General features: G+C 43.0%; 2 protein-coding genes across 5 annotated transcripts; one reads left to right on the plus strand and one right to left on the minus strand.

Moving 5' to 3' along the window:
- Positions 1-3,570: 3,570 nt before the first annotated feature.
- LSM3 (LSM3 homolog, U6 small nuclear RNA and mRNA degradation associated) lies at positions 3,571-7,022 on the minus strand. Its single transcript, XM_072876046.1, has 4 exons — positions 6,914-7,022; positions 5,753-5,863; positions 4,313-4,408; positions 3,571-3,984 (listed from the first exon to the last, which is right to left on the minus strand). Exons 1-4 carry the CDS (start codon positions 6,932-6,934, stop codon positions 3,904-3,906), a joined length of 309 nt encoding a protein of 102 aa, XP_072732147.1. The 5' UTR covers positions 6,935-7,022; the 3' UTR covers positions 3,571-3,903.
- Positions 7,023-7,027: 5 nt separating this feature from the next.
- Positions 7,028-20,398, plus strand: XPC (XPC complex subunit, DNA damage recognition and repair factor). 4 transcript variants are annotated; one of them, XR_012044592.1, is made up of 17 exons: positions 7,028-7,199; positions 7,952-8,150; positions 9,072-9,199; positions 10,041-10,164; positions 11,094-11,178; positions 11,691-11,848; positions 12,060-12,180; positions 13,573-13,662; positions 14,102-15,034; positions 15,508-15,668; positions 15,951-16,032; positions 16,496-16,630; positions 17,134-17,303; positions 17,634-17,727; positions 18,283-18,372; positions 19,037-19,406; positions 19,986-20,398. XR_012044592.1 is itself a non-coding variant. In XM_072876042.1 (16 exons), the coding sequence occupies exons 1-16, from the start codon at positions 7,076-7,078 to the stop codon at positions 19,244-19,246; spliced, it is 2,904 nt and encodes a 967-aa protein (XP_072732143.1). In that variant the 5' UTR covers positions 7,028-7,075; the 3' UTR covers positions 19,247-20,397. The 4 variants fall into 4 exon arrangements, 3 of the variants coding, with proteins under 3 accessions (XP_072732143.1, XP_072732145.1, XP_072732144.1); XM_072876042.1 differs by having other exon boundaries at positions 19,037-20,397; XM_072876044.1 differs by having other exon boundaries at positions 14,102-14,557; positions 19,037-20,395.
- The last annotated feature ends 1,801 nt before the right edge of the window (positions 20,399-22,199 follow it).

Genomic DNA, 22,199 nt, shown 5'->3' on the forward strand with positions numbered 1-22,199 from the left:
CAGGTGCAGAAGCAGCCTTATATACCACACACAACCATGTGCTTTCTTCTTCAAGCAGTGCTTAGCAGCAAAGTGGTTAACCACAATTTATTCTATATGGCATAATTCTTCAGCTAATGCTCTAGCAAAGCTGCTAGTCTGGAGTTCATGCATTTTAAAATCTGACAATGCAAGGCACACATACTGTTTTACTTTAAGTCTTTTGGGGGCTTGGTCTGTGCCTACATAAACATCAAAACGTATTTTGATCTTTACTTATGGGTGAGCAGCAGAGTTAATTTAAAACTGTCAGCAAGTGCCATCCTAATTAAAAACAAATGACTAATTGTACAACTACAGGGCCTGTTGACACAGGCTACATACTTCAGTCAGGCAAAGCCAACCAAGCTTGAATTTGAGGAAATGCAGCACCATCTAGTGTCCTACATGGGTTGGAGAGTCAAAAATCAGTTTTACAATGAGTCCACACAGAAATTTCACAGGTAGCTGACAGTCTCACAAAACCCGTAAGATTCCAGAGGTCCAACTATACCAGCACTTCTGAAAAAGGGAATTACATAATAAAAATCTTGTTAAAAAAGAGCTGCTGAGAGTCAAATGTTTGCAGGCAGAACAGAAATTCTTTAAAGACAATAAATTGAGAAATTACTCTGCCACCTACCAAAAATATGCAGTCCAAAGGCTAAAAACTACCAGAAGGCTACTAGAAAGGCTACAACTATCTATAAAAAACTACTAGAAATAAAAAGGCAACCTTCAAGAAACTGAGTAATATTAAAAATTCTGGCAGGCTAAAAACATAAGACAGTATGAAAAGGCATTTGAGAAATCTTGAGAATTTATTGTAAATTTGCCTCAATTTCTTTTTCAAACACATCGGGGGCAGGAATCTTGACAATGGGTTAGTACAGCCAACAGATGAACAAAAAATAGAAAGAATAGTAAGAAAGAGACAAAACTGCAGAAAAGCTTTATAATTTTTCTTTTAATCCACATTCATCATGGAGGAGCTTAGACTTGCTCCCACTCTGGAGAGCTCATTTCAAATTGGAGGGTCAGTAAAAGATGCTACTGGACATTTCAGGGACATAAACAATCATAGATCTTTATAATCAGACAGTAAATACCCAAGGAATCAGACAACAATTGAGCTAGCCACCACCATGTATAATCTCTCACTTAAAACTTCAAAAGAAGCAGAAGGTGACAAATGAGACAATTTTTTAAAAAGTTCTACAGGGATTCAGGTGAGCTATGTGGGTGAGCTGACCTTTTTCAACCATGCTGATACTCTGTAGTATAGAATTACTGGACATATAGATACATGTGTTATGCTGGCAAATATGGCTCAAGTAAAGGAAGCGTAGACCTTGCACCTCTCATCTTTACCAGAGAGCCTAACGAGTGTTATTAACAGATATTCATTCTAAAATTTATCAAGGCAGAAGTTCCTGATGTACCAACACTTTGTATATCATGTCAGTCCTCCAATACAAAAATCATATCGTACAAAAAGGAATGGAGCAGCTTTCATCAAAAATGTTTCAACAGAAAATCTGTTTACAACCTGGAAAAGAGGAAACTGAAGCACAATTAGGAGTAGAGATGGAAAGGTAAATGTATAGTCTGCTGTCTCTGAATACCACCAAGCCAACATTGTCTGTCACACACATGAAAGTGACAGGCAGCAAATTCAAAACCAAGCCCAAACAAGACAACACCAAACCCAGAAGTATTTCTTCAGAGAACACATACTCAGCCTGTGACATACCATAACAATACATAGCAAGGGGCTTACCAGACTCCTAAAAGGATGTAGACTAATTAATGGAAGAGAAATCCGTCAGGTTCTGTAAAACATACTCTCTCCTTTCCCAGATGTGCAGATCCCTGGGAACTGGAACTATCACTGTATTCACCTGTTCTTACTCTCTCTCCCCTTAAGCATTTATTCTGGCCTCCTAGAGGGGGAGGAAATCAGATAATAGACTAAAAAGGATCTCAGTGCAGTAATCCATGTACCCCTTCCAGAAGGGGAACAGTTGTAGCACCACTAGCTTTCTTCCAACATCAAGGGTTGTGTAAGCATGGAACAGGAGTTGGTACTTGCTGAGCTAACTCCTGCAGAGACAGCATGCAAGGAATGGATCAGATGGGAATCGCAGGAAATGGTTTTCATCCTAGCGCAGACCAACTTCAAGCAAGGAGGGTATAGTGAGGGAAGTCTGCTACAAAGCCACTGCATACCTCTTCTTCATTCAAATAACGTTATCGTAGTAAGTTGTACAGATGCTTTCTTCTTTAATTTGCATATGAAAACAGCATCATAAACAGGTTTAGCAAATTCTTGCGCGTGAGTACAAGTGGAGCGATTTGTCCTTTCTAGAATGAAGTGCAAGGAATATGGTAGCAAGTCTCCACATAATTAAAAATTAAGACTATAATTGCTATTAACACACTAATTCTCAGCAATCGCTTCACTCTTTCAGCATCAGCTATCACTCCTATTTTTTAAATCTATCCCAAAGCTAGAATACATTGCGTGAGAACAACGGAGTACAGATGCCACCTAGAAGCCAGAGCAAGAGCAAGTTTTGTATCAGTCCCTCCTTTCCTTATTTCAAAGAGCATTTCAAAGAGCATGCATTCATCTTCTGAGTGTATATATTTTACTGCCAAAAGAGTTAGTACTCCTTTAAGAAGAATCTGGCTTGGAGCTTACCAAGGCAGACCTTGCATTCCTCACGACTGTCACAAGCTGTGGACATAAGTTAAGATTTTAACTGTAGGAGAAAGTGCCAGAGCAAGCAGTTTTTGCTAACCTTACAGAACACGCCTAAGAACCTAGATAAATTAAGTTTATTAAGTCACAAGTCAAGCTCTGTAGGAAGTGTCCCAGTATAGACCTACATCTCTTGTATGCCTTTCAAACATACTTATTAAAATATTTCATAAGGGCTTTTTTTTCATACAATAAGGAGAATAAATCTCAAACAGGGTGGGCCCGAGAAAGTGTATATCAATAAAAGCTTTGTTCAGGGTTCTAGTGCACCTTCACTGCAGAAAACTAATGAGCATCTTAAAGCATTCAGTAGAATTTAATGTATTCAAGAACTGAAATAGGCTCCAGACAGTGGGAAATGAATGCATGCAGCAGGCAACTCAACAGCATGCGAGGCAACAACCTCAGTCTCTACTTATGGCCTTGCAAACCAAAGCTCCGTTAACAAAGCCACAATAAAAACATCTGAAAACATTGTAAAGAAGCCCATCATCTTTATGCATCTTAAGTGGAAGATGTATATATATACTATTTCCCTGCTACAGGGATATGCATCAAGAATTTCAACACAGAACAGCCATAAATTATAGCATGGTAGATTCATGTAGTATTGCCCCCCTAAACAATCTGCAAGACTCAGGTATTAGTAAGGACAGAAGTTAACACATCGCACACAAAAGTTACTATTTTCTCAGAAAGTGAGGCTACATACTACAACCTAATATAGCACTAGCTCTATAGAAGAACATAAGAATAATGTCTTCAACATAAAAACATGACAAGTCAAATCTGAAAGATAAACCAAATTTATTTAAAACAAAAAATTAAGACAGTGCTATTGCCAAGATTGAAAAAATGAAGGATTCTTTTACTGATGTGACAAGACAGCCAATTTACAGCAGTTACATTAAATCTGAGAAAATCAGGTTAGGTTTACAGTGCTTCAATTGACTAAATGTACTTTCTGCAAGACAAACTGGTTCCCCTTCCCTCCCCTTCCCAAAAGAACAGACAAAAACATCCTGTAAAAAGCATGTACAGAATTTTGAGACACATGATAGAAACATGAACCATTGTCCAAAAGCCTGAAACTTTCCAACAAGGTTAAATCCTTTGATGCTTCAACCAACCCTCAATGGGGGAGCTACAAGCACAACGCCGTCACCTCTGACAAAGAGCATCGGAATATTCCTTTTGGTAGACTATGAAGAAGGAGAGAAAAGTTTACATTTACAAAAGCATAGTTTACAAAACATATCTGCTAAGCATATGACCAAGTTCAATCATAACAAAACACCAGAAACAACTCCAACAAATATAAGCTAAAACATAACAATGCTCTGGCATGCGGAAGAGAGCAATACAACTAACACCACATCTTTGGATATCCTTTGTACTTTTGTAACAATGTGCCCAAAACTTCTTTCAGATCTTGGTTCACAAAGTAGTCAGCAATAAACTACTTTAACAATATAACATAGTTCAGTTTTAAAAAATTTTCTATAGGGATAAATACACTAAAGTCCTTACTTTATAAATCTCCTCATAGGTTTCTTCATCAATTTCTATTGTAGTTACAGTTTCTTCCACATCACCCAAAATCATATTTAAGTGCTGATCATATGCCTGTAGGAATGAAGTTAGTTTATTATTTCTCTCCCAAAATTCAAACACAAGCTCATTAAAATGAGAATTATAGCGACTTTCAGACACTGTTAGTTTAGCCTGATTTTGACCAAAATGTGCCACTACATCAAAACAAAGTAGTATCACAGTTATTGTTAAAATTTCAAACATAAATGCCACGAAATCAGTACTCTGCAGCATAAAAAAAAAGGGAAGACATTTATAGTCACTGAAACACTCTTCCAGGAAATAGCTCTGAAGCTTTCAGTGAGAACACATGCGAGAACTCAGAGATGGACACACTTCATTAACATTAAACCAGCTATACATTCTCTGCTGCCAGTCCAGCCTCTTGGAATTGATTGCCTGGGGCCAACTTAAATTATAAGAAAGCTGTAACTCATATGATGCTACAAAAACTTAAAATAAGCATATGTTCCAAACACCTTACAAAAGCACACTGCAAACTACACATGTGCCTCATGGATTTCTCCTCATCTTTGTGTTCCCAAAGGAGGTGAGGCCCAGTTAACACATGGGACAGCTGGATCTCTTCCCCACCACAGTACAGTACTCAGGAAGGATGACTGACAGAATAGAAAGCAAAAATCTGTCTCGTCAAGAGACATATCACTCTCAGAAGAAAGCACTTATACAAACGAAATGTGCAGAGAATTCAGCTGAGTACATATCCCATCATACCCTCATAGGGTGTGCCTTAAGAGATACTTGTTTGCTAATGATAATCTCATTCTTAATTCAGTCTTAAAGAGACCTCAGGGTACTTCACAAGAGGAGGCCTGCAGCATTATCACTTATTTCACAGACATGGAAATGGAAGCCAGAAGCAGTGGAATGAATTGCTTGGTATCATTCAGGAGACAACAAAATACATCTCTTGAATCTCTAGAGAAGCATTTAATAGCAGACAGAGTACTGAACGAATTAAATTTTGCCACTGATCACGTTACACTTTTGATAAGAGAAAGGGTTCAGCCCTTGTTACTTGTTACTAAGATATCTTTAACCTACCTTCTGTAACCACTTCTGCACTTTTAACCATGAGATACAATTACTTGCACTTTTAAACTAATATCTTTAAACAATCAATGGAAGAATCATAGAGTCGTTTGGGTTGGAAGGGACCTTTAAAGGTCACCTAGTCCAACTGTCTTGCAATGAGCAGGGACATCTTCAACTAGATCGGGTTGCTCAGAGCCCCATCCAACCTAGCCTTGAACGTTTCCAGGGATGGAGCATCTGCGTGCTAGACTGTTGTACATAAAAAAGGCTGCCCAGTGCTTAGCTGAACAAGCATGGTAGTGTTCTGAAAGTTTTACTTACATGTAGTCTCCCTCTAAGCTCTCTGTCATTCCTCATTTTGACATAGATTCGCTCATCTAGACTGAGTCTGATGAGATCAAGTGGCTCCTCTACAGTATTTGTTGTTTGTTGCTAAAAAAATAAAATTAAAAAAGTTATTCGTACAGAAGAAGCCTGTGAACTTTTCCATTCCTCAGTGTTTGTGAGACACAGAAGACAAACAGGTAAGAACATAGATTCAAATATTCCAAACCATTCCTTCACATCCTGTTGAACTTGACTGCAGCTGATATTATCGTTCTACAGATATTAACCAACCTGAGCAAAATGAGTTAAAAGACTTCAGTTTAGTTTGCAGCAAATCATGCATCACGCGTGCTGCTGTATAAACTACATTCCTTATCAGCAACCATTGTCCATACTGCAGCAGAAAACCTAATCCACATGAACCAGCCAGCTTATGGACCAGCACCATACCTGTGCTATCACATGGCGCAGGCTAGAAAAACCAAACACACACTGCCATTTTTGCTAGCACACATCGGTCAGCTGGGTAACACACTGTCCCTCCTGCCCCAAACACACACCTCTCCTTGAGGCCTAGCTCAACGACACAGCAGTCACACCAGGCCTCAAAACAGGTTAGAAACCTGAACACAAACCAAGGCTGAGGTCTCTTTTTTGTGATAAGGACATACTTTCAGGATCACAGCTAAAACGTGTGAACGTTTTTGTGCACATCCCGCAGCATGCTACCTATTTCCTTCTCAGTGAGGCAGAGCCAAGGGTATTTTCCTTAGTTGCTTTCCTCCGTTTCCCTCCTCCGGCGGTTCCTGGGGGAAACGGGCCTGAAGCGAGCCTTGCCCGCACTCCTGACAACCCCGGCGGCAGCACAAGGACCGAGGCCGCGTAGTAACTTCATTTCACACAGAAAGCGCTCCTCCCGAGGGGCTGCGCCTCACGAAGGCTGCCCCAGCGGGAGGGCTCTGCCGGGAGGTACGCCCAGCCCCAGCTGGGCAGCCGAAATCGAAAATCCATCTTACGCCCCTCCAGCCGCGGAGGCTTCCCCAGGCCCGCGGAGAGAAGGCGGGAAGCGCCGGGAGGGCGGCAGCGCGGGGCCAGCCGCAGCGGGGAAGGCCTCGCCGCTGCCTCCCGCCCTGAGGGAAGCAGGGAACCGCTCACCTGGTCCACCTCATCCGCCATCTTTCAAACCGCCTCCCGCGCTCTCCCGCGAGACTTTATGGCCCTTCCTCTTCCCCTGCGACGGGGGCGGGGCGGGGGGCGGTGGCGGCACGGCGGGGACTGCAGCGGGGGACGCAGCCTGCCCGCTGCCGGGGGAACGCCATGGCCAGGAAGCGCAAAGCATCGCCCCGGCCGGCGGCTGCCAGCAAGAGGCGCTCCGGGGGGCTGGGGGCGCCGCGGGACGAGCCAGAGCCAGGGGAGGAGGAGGAGGAGGAGGAGGAGGATGGTGAGTGCGGGCGGGAGGCCATGCCGGGCCGGGCGCTGCGCCATCGCTGGGGCTTGGGGCCTCTCCCGGCCTCTGGCGTTTCGGGGGAGCTAGGGAGCGGCGAGCGTCAGCTCGCTCTTAGCGCAGCGCTGGACCTCGGCAGCTCCCGTGAGGGAAAGGGCCGTTAGCTCAGGCTGGAGGCGTGGATAACTGTTCTCCACAGTGCCAGAGGACGGGGCGATTCACACAGAAATCGGGGGTTTAAATCCGCGTATGAAATGTCCGGCGGGACCCACACGCTGTCTGGAAGCACTGACAAAGGTTGAAAATCAGGCGCTGAGCGACCCGGTGAGGGTTTGTCTCACCTCAGCCGTGGCGGGGCTGCGGACACCGCCCGCTGCGGCGGCGGCCGTGACATGCGGGTCCGTGTCCCGGGAGCTGCCCTGAAAAAAGTTCTCCAGAGCTGCTTTACAAAACAGTAATTTCTTGTGAGTGGCAAGTATGATGCTTGTTCTTCGACTGACCCCATTGGCAGGACTATAGGAGTCTTTATGTACTTCTTGTGCATTACATTATTACGAGTATTTTCCGTAAACAGGTCTCGTTGCTCAGTGCTTACCTATTTATTCAGAAACAATGACATGCTCGTCATTGTGAGTGCTCACTTTTCTCTGTAGCTGGCTCTGATGAAGTCCGTGGAAGTATTGTTTCTGATTGCCATGGAGATAAGAGTTCATCCTTTAACATATCTTCCTTTCTTCTGTCCCATGCAGATGATTTTGAAGAGAAAAAGCCCAGTGTAAAGAAGAACGTTTCAAAAGCTCTGGCTAGGAAGAAGGAAGAAGATTGTGATACCGGAGTTTCCAACTCAGCAAATAAGCCTTCAAAACAAAAAGGGGCAAAATCACTAATAAAAGAAAATAAAAAAATTACCAGAAATAAAGGGAATCGTAACAAAGAGGAAACTTGCAGGTAAGTTTGCTTATTATCATTTGAGTCTATAGGAGCTCTCTGTTCATGGTTACATGTTATTTGTTTAGGGCCCAGTTCTGCATATGTGCATGTGAACGGTTTATTTTAGGCTATCAGTCCAATTTAGTACATTTGTGTCACACAGCTGACAGAAGTACCATCTTATTCATTGCAGAGTCAGTCCTGAGGAAGATAGTCTGTAGGGGAAGCAAATATGTGAGCCTTTTCAAATTCAATGGTTTAAATATAAAATTTTATTTCATTTGTTATAGTTTTTACATGGGACTAGGGAGGCTTTATGGAATCCAGCATGAATAGAAATGTTGGCCTGAGATTTGGGTTTAAAGTGATGAGTAGAAATCTTTAAATACATCATTGTCTGGTGTTTTTTGGAATCCAAATATAATACCAGCATGGTCTGCCCTTGGAGATTGCTGTAGCAAATGAATTAGTAAAAAGAAATTAAACTGATCGGTCTCATTTCACTGGACAGCCAGAGCCTTGGGTATTAGTGTAGTGAAACAGAAACAGTTCCAATTTCAGCACACTTTGAGGGTTCAGTAAGAATAAATTATTCAGTGAACCATTTCTCCAAGGACTGATTTGTACAAGCTGTTCTAAAGGATGGGGCCTTTTATAGGTTCAGACATCTTCCTTCCTAAACATCCTCGCAGAACCAGGACCTAAGTTTGCACCGAAAAAGTGTTGCACCATTGAGCCCATGGTTATTTATGGCAAAGATGGTTTGCTTTACAGAGAAGGTATCTGTCGTTTAATTGTCAAATACTCAATCTGTTGTTACTGATGCAGAGGTCATGCTTCACTTATTTCCCTATTTTTAGTGTGTTCTTTCTCTGTTTTTCTTAAATAAACAAGCACCTACACTTCCTGATGCTAAAGTCATTTTGATAATTTTAACAGTGACTCGCTGAAGCTCCCTCAGAAGGAGATGAAGTTGAAGAGAGAATCTCCTGTTAAAAAAGAGATGGATGAAGACAATACTGATGATGATGATGATGAAAGTGAAGATGAATGGGAGGACGTGGAAGGTAACAATTACATGTTTATTCGTTTTAAGGAGTAAATATTCTTATACACTTTTTTTTTTTTAAATTTGATTTTTGAACCATTTCTCATTTGGATTCAGGTAAATTTATATCTCTGTATACCTAAAGTATGCTCCATGTGCCTAGCTGTATCTTTAAAAGCCCATATCTCACAATGCTTTTAGAATGGTTCCAAAGTAGGAAAAAAACAGACAACTACTGACCTGATGGTAGTGCCTTGAATTTGACTATTTTTTGGCTTACGTTAAAATTATGCTACCGTGCACAAAACACTTTCTCAGCTGTTTGTGTTGTCTAATATTGAGCAGCTAAGAATGAGTCGGTTTGAAGATTCAAAACCGTGACTTCCTAGTAAAGGAGAGTGGAGATGAAGCCAGCTGAGCTGTTCATTTAGGTGGCTATCATCAAACTGTGATAAGAATCACGATGATCAAAATCTTTATATTTTGCTGCTACAGATTTTTGCCTTCTAAAGTGAACAGTTGCCAGTTTTTTTCATTGCTACTCTACAAGTACTCGTCAAGTCACATCTGTTTCATTCGCCTTTCTCCTGATTGAGTTTGCCTGTGGCAGTCACTTGCCATTAGACTGTGCTGAGCTGATTCCTCAACAGCAGGTGACTGGCATCCCACAGTTATTTGAAATAACTGAGCACACACAGTGTTATGGAAGATCCAGGAGCTGGTAATTACTGGGGATGTTTCTGTTTGTAGGTTGTTTGAACACTTGAGAAGGAATAGGTAGGTTCTTATCCCGTTGTCAGACCTCCCTGGGGCATCTATTCCATGTTTACTTATAATTTAGTACTACTTTATTTTTCCAGAACTCCAGGAACCTGCCACAGATAAGTTAGAAGAAGCTGCTGTGCTTCCGGCAGTGGCGCTGCCAAGCAATCCTGTCGAGATAGAGATTGAAACCCCAGAGCAGGTGAAGAAAAGACAGAGGAGGTAAGAACAGGGAAGGCAGTGGAGGGCTGTTAAAATACGCTGTCTTGACTGTCAGTGGCTTGCTCTGTTCTGGGTGGAAATCCCCACTTTGTGCAGACTGTTGAGTTGGAGTGATGCAAGGTCATGGGATGGAGAACAGTTTACACACTGACAATTTTACCAGAAACCTTCAGTGGAAGTTGGTGGGAATGGAGGTTTTTCAGCTTCCTTGAAGATCAAGTATGTAACTTCATTGTGCTTTAATATCTACATTTCCAAACCAGGGACAGTAGTAGTTCTCTTCGAGGAGAGCTGTTGGTGAATGGCATTGCTGTACTGTAAATATTTTAACAGCTCAGGTGGAAGCCTCTGTGTACCCATACCTGAGGTGTGAATAGGTGGGTCAAATGAATGTCCTTGGCAGCTGGGAACATTATACCAAGAAAGTCTTTCTTTGTGTGGCGGCTGGACGCTTGATGATATCCCATGCTGTTACAGGGTGGGCACTGTCCCAGGCCAGCCCTTCATAACAAAGCAACCAGAGAATCTGTTGCCTCTAAGTTGAAAGACTTCATCAATGAACAGAAAACCATTTTTCCAGGAATCTGAATGGAATGCTAGTAGTAATCTAAAAGTCAAACAATTCAGACAGTGAATTGTAAGTTTAGTATGGAGCTGTCCAAAGCTGTCTGGTAGGCACATAAAGTTAGGTGGCATTTGGGCCATCTGAATATACCCAAGCTCTAAGTAGTCAGGTGCGTGGAGTTCACAGTTTATTAGTCATATGCAGCCTGTATGCCTATTCACATAGCCGGTAACTAAACTTTTGTTAGTGCGCACAGAAGATTCTCTGGGACGGATTCTCTTTGTGAACTCATCCAATTCAGGAATCTAGAAAAGCAGGTCCCTAGAAAACCCACAACATCCATTTCTTTTGTAATCTTACGCAGAGAAAAAAGGAAAGCCGAGTTTGAGATGTATCTTCGGAGAATGATGAAACGTTTCAGCAAGGAGGTTCGTGAGGACACACATAAGGTATTGGTCACAGAGAAGCCTGGCAGAGAAAAAATTGAGCATAAAGATGTCTGAACTGATTCATAATGAAGAAGAAACTAATTTTGATCAAATAATTTGGGGCCATGGCTAGAAGTGAAAAAATAAAAAGGCTGTAGTCCTGACAAATGCTCATTAGACTTCTGCTAAACTGTAAGTTAGAAACGTCAGTGACTGCATTAGTAAAATTCTAAATCAAAGCAGACGTGAGTAGGGTGTATATTTCTCCATTGAGTGTGTATCTGCTCATTCTGTCAGGGTTAAACTGTCAGTCATGTAGAGCAGGAGACACTGATAGGGGCTTCAAGGCTTTCCTGTCTTCTGATGGTGATCTGAAGACAGCCCTGTGTCCACCCTGTGTATGCTTGGGAGGCTTCATTATTGCCTGTCTCTGTTAAAAGGAGCAGTAAAGCCTTCCTTGTCTATACCATGGACAATAGTTCCAGCAAAGAAAATCTCTTGTGAACTCACTATAGAAACTTTTTTTCTCTCAGGTTCACCTCTTGTGTTTATTAGCAAATGGTTTCTATAGGAACAGGATCTGCAGCCAGCCAGATCTTCAAGCCATTGGTCTATCCATCATCCCCACCCACTTCACAAAAGTGTCTGCAGGCCAAGTGGACCTTGTGTATCTTTCCAGCTTGGTGAAATGGTAAAACTCTCTCTCCTAATCATGCTATCACATAGAACGTAGAGCCAGGGTTCAGGGAGAGGGGTAAATGTAATTACCAATTTTCAGTGATTTTTCTGATTTTAAATACAAGGGTGAGAGTCTGTCCTTTTTACACAAGGAAAGGATGAACTATGAAGTTTAAGAATACAGTCACAAACACTAGACAATAAGTAGGAGTCTCATATTTCAGGTTTGTTGGAACCTTCACTGTCAATGATGAGCTTTCCACTGAAAAAGGAGAGCCCCTTCAGTCGACCTTGGAGAGGCGCTTCGCCATCTATGCTGCACGAGATGATGAAGAGTTGGTTCATGTAAGTGACTGGGAAGTGCAGGGTCGGTTGCTGAGTTTGCATGCTAGATCAGTGCTGTAGTGCTGTCAGGTCATACACAAAGTGGTGTTTGAGGGATGGATTTGGAGGAAACAAATTGGTGACTTAGGTGATTCTGTGGCGCTTTTTTTGGTTGTATTTTTATCTGGAGTCCTTCTGTGATTAAATTATTCAGTTTGAACTGTGCCTGCCTGGAGCCTATAGTTCTGGTTGGTGTCACTGCGCACTCCGTGTTCTGCTGTGGATGGCGTTATGTATAGTGTATAGAGCTAGTTGTTCCTAAGTATGCTTTGGCTTCTTTATATTGCTTTAGCAGTGTAGATCAAAGAAAACCAGCTTAATAGGTTTCTTCTGAAATACTAATTTGAGTGAGGAAATTCTTGGGCTTACTTGCAGCCAGAGAAACTCTTTACAGATTTTTGAGTTAGAAGGTTGGTAGTTTGTTTCCATGAGTCACCACTGAAGGCCAAAGGAATTGAGCTTTGATTTAGAGCAGCCTGAGGCCAAGGCTTCAAAAGGACTTCAACTCTATAGTCATTTTGTGGTGGAATTGGATTAAGGGAAGAAGTGGAGTCACTTGCTTCAAGTCACATGGAGATTTTGGTAAAACAACCGAGGGAGAGGGAAACACAGGAGATCAAATTGACAGGGGACATTTGAAAGCGCAGAAACAAGCTGCTGCTTTGCAGGTGCATGGCTTGCAGCTCTGCCCTGTTGTTGATAAAGTGGGATGTTGCAGCTTCTCTGCCACAAAGCAGGAAGCAGTTGTGGTGGCTTTGCAGCCTTGCTGTGGAAATGCAGAGATGTCACTTCCTGGGACAGGAGGAAAAGACAAAGCAAGCCTTGCTTAGGTAGCGTCAGTGGAGTCCCATGCAGGAAGGCAGTTGCCAGGTCACAGCTGTTAGCCACTCAGTTGTGACTGTAATGACATTCTCTGAATGGCTGGTGTTTCTGCTGGGTTCAGCTGGTGGTATGTGGTTGGCTTTGGCCACCTTTGGGAGGCAAGATTTAGAGTCATCCTACTCAGTTTTCCTCAAGAATGAGAGACTGATAGGGTAGATGGGATTTGCGTGAATGACTCTGTCTGCCCCAGCAGGGCGGTTCCTTTAGCCTCTTTAGGAATTGGTTCCTCATCTGTGAGTTAACAGCAGTACCCGTCACAGTAGTAACATAAATAAGAGCCAGAGAAGACTGTGTGGTGCTTTAATACTATAGCAACTGGGCTACTTACACATCTGTGTCAGTGTATACAGCACTGGGTAAAAGGTAGGAATGAAAATGATTTGTCACAGAACCCAGATTGTAAAAGAGTTTCAAGAGGTTTTTTACATACCTTGAAAAAAGGTTAAAGACACTTTGTTTTTTCTTTTGCAGATCTTTTTAATTATTCTGCGAGCATTACAGCTGCTGTGTCGCCTCGTGCTGTCTTTTCAGCCCATTCCTCTCAAGGAGACAAGAGCAAAGGTACATTTTGTTGGGTGTCTGGAATAAGGAATAGGTCACTGTTTAGAGGGTAGGATAGAAAAAAATTTCTGGCTGTTGCAGCTTGAAGTAAATCAGTTACTGCATGAACCAGGGTGATGAGAATGTTCTGTCTATAGCGCAGAAGATGCAAACCCTTAATTTTTAGGTTTCTCCTTTAAAAAACCCACCCATTTTGTCTGTTTCAGCAAAGACTTCTTATGCTTCTGTGGTTTTAAGTATCTTTAAAACTTAGACAGCAAACACTTGCTGCTTGAGTACACCTCTCTCCAGCCATTTGCCCAAAGTTTTCAAGTCCCTAAGACATGCAGATTTACCATGGTGACCAAGCTTTGGTCTGCATGCACCTCGTGCTGATTTCAGTCTTTTTTTTAACATATTCCTAGCCATAATAAAAGTGACCTAGCCTCTTTCTTTTCAGGGAAAAAGCTCGTCCAAGAGACAGTCTGTCAGTGGTACCTCTGAGGGGCAGGAGAGCTCTGCCACAACACCCAAAGCTGTGGCAAAAAAATGCCCCTGCAGAAAAGCCAAACAGGATGAAAAATCCTCAGAGAGCGAAGACAACAAGGAGCCAAAGAAACGCAAGACTGCTCAGACCAAAAGGACACAGAAGTCAAAGTTGACTACGGGCAGCCACGAACAGAAGGAATCTAGTAATGAAGAGAGCAGTTTGGCGGAAAAAGATGTGCCAGTCAGGCCCAAGAATGATCGCCGGAGACGCGTGGCCTCCAAAGTGTGTTACAAAGAAGAGAGTGGAAGTGATGAGGGCAGTGTTTCGGACTTTGAGGTTTCAGAGGAAGAGAATGATCTCTCTGATGAGGATTTTGAAACTGTCTCTAAAAGACGGAGGAGCTCACTTGGCTCCCAGAAGTCAAAGGTAATGGCTATAAAAAGCCCTAAACCGGAGACTTCAGAATCAAGGCTATCCAAAAATTCATACGGAGCTGAGCCTAGGCCAGCAAAAAGTACAGCTCCAGCCTTGCCTCATGCACAGAGAAAGAGAAACAAAATAATTTCTAGTGATGAGGATGATGGAGAGCAGGAGGTAAGGAAAGTGATGGGCACAGACCAGTGGCTGGAGGTTTTCCTTGAACGCGAGGACAAGTGGGTGTGTGTAGACTGTGTTCATGGCAACGTTGGCCAGCCCCAGCTGTGCTTCACATATGCCACAAAGCCACTTTTCTATATTGTGGGATTTGACAATGATGGGAGTGTCAGGGATGTGACACAAAGATATGACCCAGTGTGGATGACCGCAACAAGGAAGAGTCGTGTGGACCCTGACTGGTGGGAAGACACGCTGCAGCCATATAAAAGTCCCTATGTGGAAAGAGACAAGAAGGAGGAAAATGAGGTAAATGGCAATAGGTTATTCAGGACATTTAGTGCCAGGAGACCAGTTCTTGGATTCTCATTCAGGCAAAAATCATTAGGAATCTTTCCATGAGGAAGGAAGTTTGTATGTGAGCTTGAAATGTTCAGGTTGAGCATGTTCTAAAGGGAACATACAAGGATAGATTAAAATAATATCAAATGGAGGCTGTTTAGAGAAATCTGGATCGCAAAAGTACTGGACAGCCCATGCTGGAAACTTACTAATGTGGTTTCTGTACAGTTTAGCATTACCCTTCTTGGAGAGAGCTTTTAAAATATGTAGCTCTGGGTACACATCTAACTGCCTATTTGCAACAAGAATGCTTTGGTCTGTTGGCTCATCTGATTAAGTTTCTGGTGTTTTTTTTCGTTTGATCCATACTATAATCATTTTATTACAAAGGCTAGTGCAAGAGAGTTGTGAAATCATGCTTCTTTGCATAATTCCTACAGTTTCAAGTTAAGCTGCAAGATCAGCCTCTACCAACAGCAATTGGAGAGTACAAAAACCATCCTCTTTATGCACTGAAGAGGCACCTCTTGAAATACCAGGCGATCTATCCTGAGTCAGCTGCTGTCCTAGGGTACTGCAGGGGAGAGGCTGTCTACTCCAGGTGAGTGGTGCACATGTTGCAAAAACAAATGCAACAAATGGAACAATGCAACAAATGCAATCTTTGTAACAAATTTAAGAGTTGATTTGTGTGAAGACCACGATGGTATCAGCAGTAGTCTCAGGCCACATGCATAGACAGGGTGAGCATTTAGCTGCTCAGACAGCATTTGCGTATCACTTAGATACAGCTTTTTTACAATTCCTAATGTGAATAACAGTTTGGAAGTCTCTTATGGAGAGACTTCAAAACTCTTGTGGTGCTTCCTTCTGGCCTTTTTAGAGACTGCGTACACACGCTGCACTCCAAGGACACTTGGCTGAAGCAAGCTCGAGTGGTGAGGATTGGAGAGGTGCCTTACAAGGTAAGAGGGTTTGACTTCCTCCTGTGCAACACATCCACCCTCTGAAGGTCAAGCTCAGTTCTGTTTTGATGTTTGCCTTCTCTCTGTCAGCAGATACAGATTTCTCACTTGCTTGCATGGTTTGTGGTAGCTGCATTGTGAATCTGTCCACCTACTGTGCCTATAGTTCCTACATACTACCCAAAGCCCGGCTACCTCTTCTTCCCACCCCAAGGATATCTAGCAGAACTGCACCCTTTTTGTCTTCTTTAAAGGCATCCTGGCATTTTATATGAACTGCAGGATCTGGCTCTCTGTTGCATACAGGTGCCGTGGGTTATCATTTATAAGCAATGGATACTGAAGCTAGGAAATAGACATTTCTTCTCTCCCAGAGCCTTCTCCTTTGATGTCCTAGGAACGTCTGAAATCACTGGCAGCTTGTTGTTGTGGTGTTACAGGCTTGGTCATTGTATTTGCACAGATGGTGAAAGGATTTTCTAACCAGGCGAGGAAGGCACGCCTTGCAGAGCCTGCAAACCGGGACAAAGAGGACCTGGCACTGTTCGGTCGCTGGCAGACAGAGGAGTATCAGCCGCCTATAGCCGTGGATGGAAAGGTAGCTAGGAAGGCAGAGGGCTGGTGTTAAAGGAGGTGTTTGTATAGAGCTGTGGGCTTCATCTTCCAAGAAGCTGCATGTTTCAGAGGTGAGATCAGTCAATAACATCTGGATTCAGGATTAAGATTTCTGAGGTAACTGTACCTAGGAGGAAATGGTCAAAACTTCACTGAGGCCTTTCTTTCCTGAGTACAAGTAATGACTGCTAGCCGTGCAGACTGCTAACTTTATGATTTTGTTGATCTAATTTGCCTACCCCATGTTTGTTGTGCTAATTCTCTGCATTACAGCCTGAGTAACAAGGCCTGGGCAGAGACCGTAACTAGGAGATAACCGTGCAGCTAAAATCTAGGCTTGTGCCTTGTCACGTGAATATTAATCGAATACTAGAGTGGAATGTAGCAGGTCAGAAGGAAGGGAGAGTCCCTGAGTTGCAGCAGGGGTTTTCACCTCTCTCCAGAGAGCAGGAGTGTCACCATTTCTCTTTAATTTTGCAATAACAGGTTCCTCGGAATGAATATGGAAACGTCTATCTCTTCCTGCCATCCATGTTACCCATCGGCTGCGTGCAGCTGAGACTCTCAAACCTGAACAGATTGGCGCGGAAGCTGGACATTGACTGTGCTCAAGCCATCACTGGATTTGATTTTCACGGCGGCTACTCGCACCCAGTGTATGTAAAGCCGCCTTGTTGCAGCTGATAGATTTTGATGTCCTGCAGAAGCTGTATACCCTGTGTTAAGGAGTACATGTCCTCCTCTTCTGTGCTAGTAGTGGCAGTGGAGTCAGTGGCCCTGGCATACAGAAGCGACTTTATATGCTTTAAGAGTCTGTGCTTGTGTGGGGAGGATAGGTGATGAGTTACATGCTTGGATTCTATGAGACAGACAGATGGTTCTGTCAATATTCAGTAGCTTGCTTTTGGTTTGGCTGGGTCAAAAGGCATTTGCTCCCTTTCTTTTTTCTTTTAGTAGCTGACAGAGGATTGTGTTCTCCTTCCTAGTACCGATGGCTACGTTGTCTGTGAGGAGTATAAAGAGGTCCTCATTGCTGCCTGGGAGAATGAACAAGCAGAAATAGAAAAGAAAGAGAAGGAGGTGAGAATTATTTTTGCAGCTTCCTTATTGTTACATTTATTAAGTAAATTTCATTTACACTGTGGGCAGGCAAACAAGGGTGGGCTGCGTAAGCAAGAGACACGGAGCTCTGTGACTGTGAGGGGCTAGTTGCATCCCCCAAACGCCCCGTTTTGGGCTTGCTGTCCGGACTGCAGCGGGATGCAATACAAGTGTGTAGCAATATCTGCAATAGCATACTCTGGAATAGTTTTCTATGGCTGTTTCCATGGGAAACAAAAATGAGGAATACACGTATGAGGTTAAAGTTTTAGAGGTGGTTCTGGTGTAATTTATACAGTCAGGGTGCATGTTAGAAAGGGACAGGAATTCATGTGTTTAGCAGATAACTGGACACCAATACATTTTACTCCTAAGAATCCTACTGGCCTATAATCTTTTAATGTGACACATTTAAGTTGGCGTGGGTTTTTTTAATGGCAGTTTAATATCTTGAAACTTCCATTTTCTGTGGGTGTAAATACATTGAAACTTACAATAGTCCATTTTTCTCTTTTCAATAACAATCCCACGCAGAAGCGTGAGAAAAGAGCTCTGGGGAATTGGAAGCTGCTGACAAAAGGACTTCTCATCAGAGAGAGACTGAAGCAACGCTACTCCATCAAGGTATTCTGCATTTCTATTAGTGATTTCTTTTTCAGGATGATATTTCTCTACCAAGAGATTTTTTCCCAGTCTTTCCAATGTGTTATGTTTCCAGCTGTAGAGTGTAGAACTTCCAGAGTGTAGTTGCTCAAAAATCTTTTTCTTTCCTGTTGTTAGCATGTGACTAGCAACTAGTGAAAAAAACTACACCAGAAATTTGCTGTGGTCATGTCCATGAAAGATTCATTATTGTTCAACAAGAGATTAGTGTTTCCCAAAGCATCATTTTTTTGGTATTATTTTCTGTTTTGACAAACCCCCTTCCTAGATTTATTCCTCCAAGCCAAGCAAGTAGCTAACAGGATGAGAGGGGGCTGCTTTTGGTTATGAAGTCAGATGTTTTAGTTCTTAATCTGTTCCCCATTGAGAAAGGTGAAAGACATGATCTTTTTAAAGCAGGTTTATTTTTATTCTTCTGCAGCCAAAAATATTTTGCTTGTGTTGAAAGAATGCTTGATATGCAGTAATAGAAACACGCTGCTTTGGGTGAGAAGCCCAAACCAGAGCAGCCAGCTTTTGTAAGGTCATTAAGTGTCACTGTGACGGCAGACAAGCCCTTTTAGAAAGGGGTAGTTACGAGTGATTTCTAGAGCAACTTCTCAGTTTTCACGCCTGTTTTTTCCAGACTGAGCCCTCAGCACCTGAGACAGAGAAAGGAGCGGGATTCTCTGCTGATGAAGGCGGTCCGAGTTCCGAGCCTGCAGTAGGGAATGTGGCCATTGCTTGGCCCCAAAATCGCCAGTTAGAGAAAAAAAAAGAAGAGAAGACAACCAGAAAGAGCAAGCGAGAAAAGAAAGGAGAAGCAGCCCAGTTATTCCCTTTTGAGAAACTGTGATCAGAACAAGTGTTTCTTTGCCGTTTCCAGATGCAAGAACAATAGGCACAACAAAGTATCCTTTGCCAGTTAAGGACTTAGTCTTCCTGCGCACTTGTGTTTGAGCTATCGGGGACCATCCTGATTCGGTATCAAGAGTTTTGTTTGCTATCAATCACAGGTAATTAGGTTCATCCTTTTATCCTTGGACTTAGGAGAAGCAAATGTGCCGTTTTACCTTCTGAGAAGATCACTTTGTGCTGTTGGGGTGTTTTGCTCTCTTTTCTGTCACTCAGCACTAAGAATTCTGTTTTCTGAGGCATTCCTTTCATTAGCACTCTCTTTTCCCATTTTTTTCTCCTTCCCATTTTTTCCCGCTTGCTCAGAACTGAGGCATGCAGCTGCTCTTTAACAGTCTGCAGTGAGCTGGCCAAAGGACTGCTGACGCCCTCTTTGATTCATACCTTAGCCAAATCAGTGGTGAGCTAGAGTTCTGGTCTTACGCTTTCATCATCACAGAAGGGGAAATACTTCCTCTAAGGTGTAAAAAAACAGGCAATCAAGATTTGGAGGAATCTGAAAATTTACTTCCTAAAGAATACCCGCCTTTTGTGAAAACTCAGTTTTGGCTTTTCAGCCTCCAATCTTCCTTTACTTTCAGAAATCTTGTGCATTAGAAGGGAGAAGCCCTGTCCTCATTTCAAACCAAAGGTTAAACATGTCTTCTTAAGTAATTTGAATATATACATATTTGTTTCAGTTTCAGTTTTGTTTTGTCAAGACCACGTGGATACCTTCTGGAGCAAAACACGTAAAACTGGCTGAGCGTCATTGTCAGAAACGAAACTCACAGAAACCAGAGAGCTCTTGTAAATGTTATCCAGTACTTAAGCATTTAAAAACTGTTAAGAGAGGAATGTTCAATCTACACAAGCTTTTCCTGCAGTTTTGTAATAGAAATGCTGATCTGTCTTTTGCAGTATTTTTACAATTAAATTACACTGACACTGTCTCTTTAAAACTAGAGGGGGAATAGAGTCTAGTCATTGGTGGACATGATCCAAGATTGAAATGCAAGAAAATGGCAGACATTTAATTATGTTCAGAAAAAAACTCTATTTTTGTACTGTGTTTGTAGAACAAAATAAAGTATGGAAAAAAGAGTATGTTCTCCATGACACCTCCCCTCCGGCCTGCTCATTCTTCTGCAGGCAGCTCTGTTTCCCTCGAAGGACTGTCATGCAAGGATGAGAACACACCGTAGCATTTCCAGAAGTCACACATCGGGTCCCAGGATATCCCAGAGCTGGCTGCTTGTGAATTGTTTTAACCTTAAGGGTCTTCATTCTGAGTTTTTAGGTTTTGCTACCAAATTATAAATAAATAAAGCCCAGCCTAAGTTGGAGGTTTGGGGAGTAGATATGACCTGTAGATAGAAGGCTTCAAGAAAAATTCTAAATCTTGCATGAACTGGTAAAACTGCAGAGGGCCCAGAGGACGTAGCTCCTTCTGTGTTAGTCATTGTGTGGATATGCAGGATACACCCCGAGATGAGTACTTCGAATGCGAGGGCCCACATCCAGCTCCTGCTGCTATCGGTCATTTTTCATCTGCTTAAAATGGGAGCTGCTACCAGCTGTCTGACTCCGTGCTTCCTAACTTGGGACGCTCAGCACAGATACACAAAGTTGTGAGTCCAGTGACTATTTATAGTCAGCAGGGAAAGAGACGACCGCATCTTCAGCTTCTCAGCTACGTAGGCAGGCAGCTCTCCTAACCTAAACATGCAAAAGATGGAAGAGTAAATATGCTTTGAGATCAAAGCAGAGAGGGAAGATGATTGACAGATCAGGTACACGTTCTGTCAGATTTTGGTAAGGAAGCAAAGAGAAATACTGCTTCAGCTGGTCCTACAGAAGTGGTGTTTGTGTACGTGCAACGAAGGCGAGCCGTGGCTCCGCCAGCACACCTGGCCTGGGAAACATGAAGTTCTTGTCTGTGAAAGGACTCTTAACTTTATTTTGTGTCATTCCTGTGCACATGCTAGTATGCGAGACAGAAGTATTTTAAGCTGTTGAATGCATAGGTAAACCCCCAGTGTCTTTAAAAATACAAGAGGCTGTATCCAGTCAGGTTGAAGCATCATATTTTTCAAATAATCTTACAGAGGCAGGGAAGTTACTGTTACTTAAGCAGTCGGTAGTGGGGAGTTGTTGTCGTTTAACCCCAGCTGGCAACTCAGCCCCACCCAGCCGCTCACTCACCCCCCCCCAGTGGGATGGGGGAGAGAATCGGAAGAGTCAAAATGAGAAAACTCGTGGGTTGAGATAAAGACAGTTTAATGGGGAAAGCAAAAGCTGCGCGCGCACGCACGCAAAGCAAAGCAAGGAATTCATTCGCTCCTTCCCGTGGGCAGGCAGGTGTTCAGCCATCTCCAGGACAGCAGGGCTCCATCACGCCTAACGGTGACTGGGGAAGACAAACGCCATCACTCCGAATGTCCCCCCCCTTCCTTCTTCTTCCCCAGTTTTATATACTGAGCACGACGCCATATGGTCTGGAATGTCCCTTTGGCCAGTTGGGGTCAGCTGTCCCAGCCGTGTCCCCTCCCAGCTTCTTGTGCCCCCCCAGCCCACTCGCTGGTGGGGTGGGGTGAGGAGCAGCAGAGGCCTTGACTCTGTGTCAGCGCTGCTCAGCAGCAACGAAAACACCTCTGTGTTATCAACCCTAGTTCCAGCACAAATCCAAAATCCAGCCCCATACTAGCTACTGTGGAGAAAATTAACTCTATGCCAGCCAAAACCAGCACAGGAGTAAAACCACAATAGGCTGGAATCAGCCTTCCATCTCGTAGAAGCGTATAGACCAGATAGCAGCCGTGCTGTTATTAGGAACTTGCTTCCCAAAATGGGGAAGTATTTGCAGGCTAAACAAAACCCAACTGCACGTTTATCTCAACCAACAATAGAAAACT

Source organism: Ciconia boyciana, chromosome 11 (assembly GCF_034638445.1).
Source record: "Ciconia boyciana chromosome 11, ASM3463844v1, whole genome shotgun sequence".
NCBI lineage: Eukaryota > Metazoa > Chordata > Aves > Ciconiiformes > Ciconiidae > Ciconia > Ciconia boyciana.

Bases quoted from the DNA above. Each gene is read 5' to 3' on its own strand.
- LSM3 (XM_072876046.1), bottom strand. From the start codon at position 6,934: ATGGCGGATGAGGTGGACCAG. The intron at 4,409-5,752 runs GTAAGTAAAACT...TCATTCCTACAG, and splicing joins AGCTTAGAGGGAGACTACAT to GCATATGATCAGCACTTAAA. The intron at 3,985-4,312 runs GTAAGGACTTTA...CCTTCTTCATAG, and splicing joins CCTATGAGGAGATTTATAAA to TCTACCAAAAGGAATATTCC.
- XPC (XM_072876042.1), top strand. From the start codon at position 7,076: ATGGCCAGGAAGCGCAAAGCATCGCCCCGGCCGGCGGCTGCCAGCAAG. The intron at 8,151-9,071 runs GTAAGTTTGCTT...TAATTTTAACAG, and splicing joins AACAAAGAGGAAACTTGCAG to TGACTCGCTGAAGCTCCCTC. The intron at 17,304-17,633 runs GTATGTAAAGCC...TCTCCTTCCTAG, and splicing joins GGCGGCTACTCGCACCCAGT to TACCGATGGCTACGTTGTCT.